General features: G+C 36.2%; 1 protein-coding gene across 1 annotated transcript in view; it reads left to right on the forward strand.

Annotated features, from left to right (window-relative positions):
• The window catches only part of LOC107584335 (transcription factor E2F3-like), a 44,269-nt gene extending 41,820 nt beyond the window's left edge, over nt 1–2,449 (forward strand). The window contains exon 6 of the mRNA XM_016270911.1: nt 2,291–2,449. Within this exon, the coding sequence (XP_016126397.1) occupies nt 2,291–2,449 (159 nt within the window). The remainder of the gene's footprint in view (nt 1–2,290) is intronic.
• The last annotated feature ends 5,552 nt before the right edge of the window (nt 2,450–8,001 follow it).

The following is an 8,001-nucleotide window of genomic DNA, read 5'->3' on the forward strand; positions in this document are numbered from 1 at the left end:
ATGAGAATATGAAAATGAAAGAGGTGAAGATAAGAAAATATGGTTAACCAAAAACAGAGGGCAGCTTCACAGGTGAGTTATGCCGCTCTGAAAATGAGCAATCATGCTTGTTTCTGTGTGACTCAATAGGTCATCATCACTGTAACTATATTTTAAGTTCTCTTTTACCTCCCCATTTTGCTCCTCCAAACCTTATTTTGCAACGTGTAAGTAAGCTATTTTCTGCGAATGTGTGAGATTTCCATTTCATTAGCTGCTATGGGAAAATAAATAGAAGAGTAACAAAGTGCAGTAAATGATAAAACAATTTGTGCTACAGACCTGTGTTCATAATTACGATAATAGATTAAAACAATGTGATAAATACCAGCTTGCAATATCAAGTGGCTGTTTTTGTTCAGCTAAATAACTGGAAGTAAATAAAACCACAAACCTCTTATGCTATAAATAAGGTGAAAATACCAACTTGGTCTACTAGCGATGCTGCTACAGCTTAACTAGGGGAGCGTGGACCACAAAGTAAAACTGGGTTAATTGTAACACAAGTGGTTTAAAGATTTCCACACATGCTAGCATAACAAAATTTGCAGTATTTATTAGTTACCATATCAACACTATATAGAGAAAAAAGTGCACCAAAAATCAACAATCTTTTGAAAATATCGCTGAACATTTATTTTACTATAGTAAAAGTAAATTTCTGGCTTAAGAAAAAATCTTAATCTCAGTTTTTATTATTAATTTAAAATGATACAAATCTGTTATTATTTTGATCTCAAATCTCCAATTTATCAGTTTAGATTTAGTTTTTTTTTTTTTAGTTTAGATAGTTTTTTTTTAATGCTTCCTTAACTAGCAGAAGACACTAACCAGTTTTAAATTCCAGTTGTGCAGATAGAGAACGTTGAAACACTGCGTTACAACGTGCCCCGCTATTATTAAACTATGCTATTCTATGACATTAGTAATGCAATTTATACTATTTACTTTATTGCATTTTAATGAGAAACCACGAGAAACAGGTAAATAAAGACTCGATTTAATAATAAATTAAGAAATTTATTAAGAATATTCAATTTATTTCAGTGAATCGGCTTGTGCTGAACGGCTCGCTCTTTTCTTAGAAAGGACTGATTCATTCTATACAAAAATGTGCTTTATTCTAGTGGTGAATATGTTTGGATGATTAAAAGATAAAAGATATGAATTACCTTATTTACAGTATAAATACATTTCCAGAAGCCGATCTTTATTTTATAGCCCATCAATTTTGTTTCTTATTTTTGTTATCAGTAATGTACATTAGGGCGTTTTGTTACATTTTAAGATGCTTAGTTAATGTTTATTACATTATTTTAGTGTTATGTTACCCTGATGTTGTTTTGTCTTCTGTACCCTATCGTCCCTGTACCCTATTTTACCACACTCTGCTCTACTCTACATTCATAATGTTTTCTTTCAGTGAATGTTTCGTCAGAAAGACTTCTACAATATTTTTTTGAAAAATCTGATTTTATTATTTTGTATGAAGATTATTTGTTTTGCTTATTCTTAAAAAAAAATCAACTCTATTTTGCTTCTGTCCTGTGTAAGCATGCAGGATTACACACCTACACAGCCTCTATCAGTTCAGCACATATTTAGCACTAATGCTCTTTGTGTGGGATGGGGTGATGTGACGGGATGGTTTTGCTCCTATACCATCACATACATCAGATCCTTTCCTGTGCAGAGTTCTCATCTTCTCAGTAATTTTTCTCCTTATCTGTGGTGCCGGACAGCATTAAAGTGATTAAAGATGAGATGCCCCCAACATGGGCCAGATATACAGCATTAGCAGTTTATGAACATCATCTCTCTGCCCTGATCCACAAAAGCCTGACTTCTCATTGAAATCGGTGAATCCTCTGGGGGAGCTGATAAGAGAGGCATCATATTCCCCAAAATACATTGATTTCCTTTAGGATTTATTAACCAGCAACCTCCGTTTTAAGTGTCCGGGTCTCAGACGAGTGTGTCAGGGGTGCACAGATTGTAGTTTCCTTCTATACTCAGGTGATTTTAGATATGCTTTCAATGGTGGTTCCTCTGTGTTTTGACCACTGATTGTCGCTTATATTAACACGACAGGTTTTGATTGGGGATTGACAGGAAGTGAACAGACAGGAGGGTAACCATTAGCTGGATTAGAGGATTTCTGTTTGGTATAGCGATAGGGCATGTTTGTGGTTCTCTGATGTTGTACTCTTTTGGTCAAACCATTGATTTTTTTTCTTGCTTTGAATTTCAGTGGAAATGTAGAGAGATGCTGTTTGGAATGGAGCTGGTTGAAGATAAAATACTTTTTAACGAACTGAGGGGATTAACTGGTTATCAGTGCATGAGTTGGATTCCCTTTGGCTTTGGGAAAGATGTGGCCAGAGGCTCTGAGACCCTCACTGGGGATTAGGAGTCCTGGGGTCTCCTGTTTACTCACACCAATGGGATCATATAACCATATTTCTCACTGACCTGGTCGTGACATTTCACCTTCTTCACAATCATATTGCTGTCTTTCGTTAAGAAAGAGTCATTGTGTGGGTATGTGTTTAGTTAGGCCTAAAAAATATACTCTAAAAAATTATGGTTCTTTAAAGGTTCTTTAGTCATACTCCTACATATAGTCCTATTTAGAACCATATTGTTCTGAAGAATGCTAAAATAGTTCTTTCTGTTGGAGTTTAGAGACCTTTATTTCCTCTTTTGGTTACAGTCTTTCAAAGCCACCTCATTATTGACTTTACAGAGCTCAATTACACACAGGTACTTGATATCCTTCTTGAAATAAATATATCTATAAGTTTTAACTTTTAAATTGTAACTGGTTTCCTACCAGTCTATAGTTATGCAGTGTTTCCCCTTCAAGAACTCGAGCTGCATCGCAAAACGCTTTGGGAATGCCCCTGTGTTCCCACGCGCCGTTCATGTCCCAGGCAAGCTCAATCGTGCAGCCGACGAGCTCTCACGTCAGCCCGCCCTTCCGGGAGAATGGCGACTCCCCCCCGAGACAGTCCAGCTGATTTGGAGATGCTTTGGGGATGCTCAGGTAGACCTGTTTGCCTCCCCAGACACGTCCCATTGCCAGTTGTTTTACTCCCTGGCCGAGGGGACCCTCGGCACGGACACACTGGCGTGCAGCTGGCCTCGGGGCTTACGCAAATACGCGTTTCCCCCAGTGAGACTTCTCGCACAGACACTGTGCAAGGTCAGGGAGGACGAGGAGCAGGTCCTCTTGGTAGCGCCATACTGGCCCGGTCGGACTTGTCATCCATTTTATTGGAGTTGTCAATTATCACTTTGGTTTATGCATAAACATGGCCAGTCACAAAACCATTAAAGCTATGCCTTTTTATTACTTTTTTCTTTAACATTTCTACTTTTGGCCTTCATGAACATAATTGCTTTTACATATAAAAGAGAGAGATGCACTGTTACTCTAAACTCATTTATATTTCTATCCAGACAGTTGCTGTCGCTCCCACCAAACCTCATCATCTGCTGAGAGAAACTACCACTCAAAATATATACAATGATGAAAGAAAAGACAAACACAATGTCAATAAAAATAAAAGTACCTGATTTTTATGTATTTCTTTTTTGTAAATGTAAAACCTTAAAAGAGGCTACAAGGTCATATGAGACCACGATAGAGAGGTAAAGCATAATATTAATAAATAACATAAAAAATATATTAATGAAAATACACTATATTAAAAAGGTTATTTACAGCACTTTCAGTGCATGGTTCCCTTTGAAATCTAAAAATGGCTCTAGTAGCACCAAAAAGGCTTTTGTTAATGTTACAAACCAAGGAACTCTAATCTAGCACATTTTAAATATAAAGGGTTTTTATTGGCATTGATGATTCCATGAAGATCCTTAACATCCGTGGAACCTTTCCATTGAAGTGTTCTTAATACTTAAATAATAATAATGTTTTCCTCAGTTTAATTTGCTGCTTTATAGAGTCAGGCAGTCACATTCTTTATATAAAAAATAAAATGTGCTTTTCCAGAGACCCCAAAGCTCCTATAATTGTGTTTGATGCTTAGATCCCGCTGACCTGAGGTGTGCGCTGCCGTCGGCTGCAGTGACCATTTTATTGAGAAAAGCAATTTTGAACACTTCACTTCATAGAGGACATTCCCTATGTAGCGAGGATTGAAAAAAAAGCATATTGTTTCCTTTTGTTACGCCAATACAATGTTATAGTTTTCATGGAAATTTGTCACTGTGTCTGATTTTTTTGTATTCGAGTGTTTTCTGCTCTAAATAAACAGGATTTGTTATTGCATAATAAAAAAACAGGTACAACACATTAGCTGAGATGTTATTGATATCTCATGCTGTTGCCAGCTCTGCTTGCATTTTCACGTACATATTTTATATTCACAACACATAAACAGCACCAACTTGCTGGAATGGAAATACATTTCACATCAAATGTGTCATTTACAACTAATGCAACACAGATTGTAAATTACAGTGGGTATATACTGTATATACAGTATATATATATATATATATATATATAAAATTTGATTTTGATTTTTGATTTTTCTCAGATTTCCATTTTGCGTGTGCTCATGTGATTGATCTAGATCAGTGATGTAGTTGTGTAGCATGCATACAGTTTGTTTTATAAACTTTTTATGCGTTTGCATTTGACTTTTCGACTTTATCAGTTCATGCTTTCCCTTAAATTGAACCCATGACCTTGGAGTTGCTAGCGTCAAGCTCTACACTTTGAGCTACAGGAAGACTGGGCTATAAAAGTAAAGAGACAAGAATAGCAAAGATTTTACAATTTGTGTGACCTAAACATGCTGTATTTATTTTATAATGTTAGAAAATGTCACTCCGATTTCACAGTTTTCTTCTTGTTCCCAATTTAGTCAGAAACTATTTTATAAGAAAATGTCTTCTATAATTTAATTTAAGAGAACATTTCATTCACGTAAGACAAATCTCAGCTATTGCATCCCTAAAAAACGAACTATTGACCATCAGTCAACACTTATTCAATTAAAAAAGACAGTAATCAGGTATAATTAGCAGCTTTAGAAAGGAAGATCTAATTAGCGAGTCCAGTCCAGATGTAGTTAACTATATGCTATAAGTAGCCTAAGGCACAATTAACTTGATTTTCAAAACATGTACAGTAAACAAATCCATGAAATATATTAAATTAATGAAAAGAAAAACTGTAGCGTCTGGACCACTCAAACACACAATATATATTTTGTTAGCTAGATTTAACAAATACTCTGTAACACCCCAGGAAGCTGAACAGGCCCCTGGTTCCATAGCAATGCTGACACCCGATACATTTACGACCTCCTGGAATTTAGGTGAAGAAAATCGCTTCCTTGCCCATAGGGAAAATCCACAAGGGAAGGACTTTTCTTTGCTAATTAATTAATAGGAAAACCTTTCTTTGAATGAACACACATGATCCTTCAGGTCATTGGGTATATTATTGTCATCGTGTATTTTGTCTTTGAAATTGTATACTGTTATGCAGGCTTATAATCGAAACACACTCCTGTCAGCTTACATATATATAACTCTACCATGTTTAGTATCTATGAATTCGTATTCGGATGATCTAATTGAGAGTGTATATTGTATGTTTACACCTATGCAACATATTAGTGTTCTAAGAGTCTTTAATAATTTGTATACAAGTTTCATATGCAAATTACCATGCTTTCAAACAAAGGGCCATAAAAATGCCCCAGTATCTCAGAACTCCCACTTGATAAAACTGCACATTTTAGAGTGTCCTTTTATTGTGGCCAGCCTAAGGCACACCTGTGCAATAATCATGCTGTCTAATCAGCATCTTGATATGCCACACCTTTGAGGTGGATGGATTATCTCGGCAAAGGATAAGTGCTCACTAACACAGATTTAGACAGATTTGTGAACAATATTTGAGAGAAATAGGCCTTTTGTGTACATAGAAAAAGTCTTAGATCTTTGAGTTCAGCTCATGAAAAATGGGGGCAAAAACAAAAGTGTTGCGTTTATAATTTTGTTCAGTGTAGATAGATAGATAGATAGATAGATTGTATGGATGGACGATTGACGGACGGACGGATGGATGGATGGATAGATAGATAGCTATGGATGTATGATGGACGATTGATGGACGGACTGCATGGATGGGTGGATGGATGGATGACAGACAGACAGACAGACAGACAGATAGATAGACAGATAGATACATAGATCGATAGATAGATAGATAGATAGATAGATAGACATGGATGGATAGATGGATACATATTTGATGATACAATGTTTACATGATTTTTGTTTCACAGAAAGTCATATGCTATAATTGAAAAATACTCAATGACATAGTGAGCCATGAATTCTGTGGTTCTTCTTTCACAAAAGCATCAGTTGCTGTGTGGAACATAAAACCAGTCACATGAAACTAATTATGTGGTTGGCTTATTCAGTAAAATGATGAGCAAAATCAATTGTTTATATGAATCGTTGATTTAAAAAAAAAAAATGTACATGCTAAGGTAGAAAGATATATTCTAACCTAAACCTAAACTTCTGGTTTTATGAGGGGTTCAAGCACGAAGTGCTGAAACCCTATTGTAATTGTTAGGATTTTTTTTATTATTATTATTTTTCTCCGCTAAAACTGATCGTGCAGACCAAACCGTAAGGCCTAGAGAGCTGAAATTTGGCCAGAAAGTAGAGCTTCCTGAGGGGACATTCTGACAAAGACTCACCCCAATCGGCCAATAGGTGGCGCTACAGCGATCAAAAACACAAAAACTCGTAACTCCTACACCGTTTGTTGTAGACTCAAGTGTCTTATATCAGCTTCCTTGGCTCAATCAAAACAAAATGGCTATCTCCGATTTCATTTCCGTCTATAAAAATGTTCCGCCATTTTGAATTTTGTCAGAAACCTACTTTTGCGAACTAGTCCTAGGTTTTTCACTCGATCGGAACCAAACCAGTGCAGAAATGTTCTTTGGACAGTAAATATAAACATTTATAAAAAAAAGTTACAATTTCAACTCACCGTCGCTTAGGGACGCAAAATCGTCTGTTAGGGATGGGGCCATTTTTACTAAAATAGCTATAACTCCTGAACGGACTGAGATATCTTCACCAAACTTGAAACACATGTGTGCAACACATGTTTTTATAAGACGAAAAAAACCTAAAAATGACTATAACTATGCAACTGTTGGTCCGATTGACTTGAAAATTGGTATGCAGTGTCTTCGTCCAAAGGGGCACAAGTGACTATGAGGACATTCGCGTATCTCAAAAACATGGCCACCATTGGCAAAACAATTTTAAGCACCTATTTGACAGGGCTAACGGAGGTCGATCGGAACGAAACTTGGTGGGCATGTTCGGCACATAGCCCTAAAGGTCTGTAAGAATTTTGAAAGAAATCGGCCACTGGGGGGCGAAATTGCGTTTTTCAAGTGCGTAAATGATTGTATATTGCGCGATTGTTCACACATCAACATAATATGCATATCATTTGATTGATCTTCTCATAACGAGTAACTTTGCCTCAAGAACCATTGCTGTCAATCAAATCGTTCATTAAATATTCTCAATTACGTTAAAAACCTACTTTTGCAAACTAGTCCTAGGTTTTTTACTCAATCTCGATCAAACCACTGCAGTAATATTCTCTGGACTCTCTAGATCAATAATTATCAAAAATAAGTAGAATTTTGTTCTTTGGTTACCTTTAACGGGGTCATTTAGAAAAGAGCGTGGTCAAATATACCCCAAAAGCTATAAAGCCTAAACAAAAACTCCAAACTTTACAAAACTTGGTGAAAACATGTGTCGGATGACTCTTAACAAGCATGCAAACTTTCATGGAGATGGAACCGTAGGTGGCGCTATAACAGTTGAAAAGGCCTCAAAAATTCAATATTTGTATAGAAAATGACCTCAAATTAC

Source organism: Sinocyclocheilus grahami, unplaced genomic scaffold, assembly GCF_001515645.1.
Source record: "Sinocyclocheilus grahami isolate Dianchi unplaced genomic scaffold, SAMN03320097.WGS_v1.1 scaffold58.1, whole genome shotgun sequence".
NCBI lineage: Eukaryota > Metazoa > Chordata > Actinopteri > Cypriniformes > Cyprinidae > Sinocyclocheilus > Sinocyclocheilus grahami.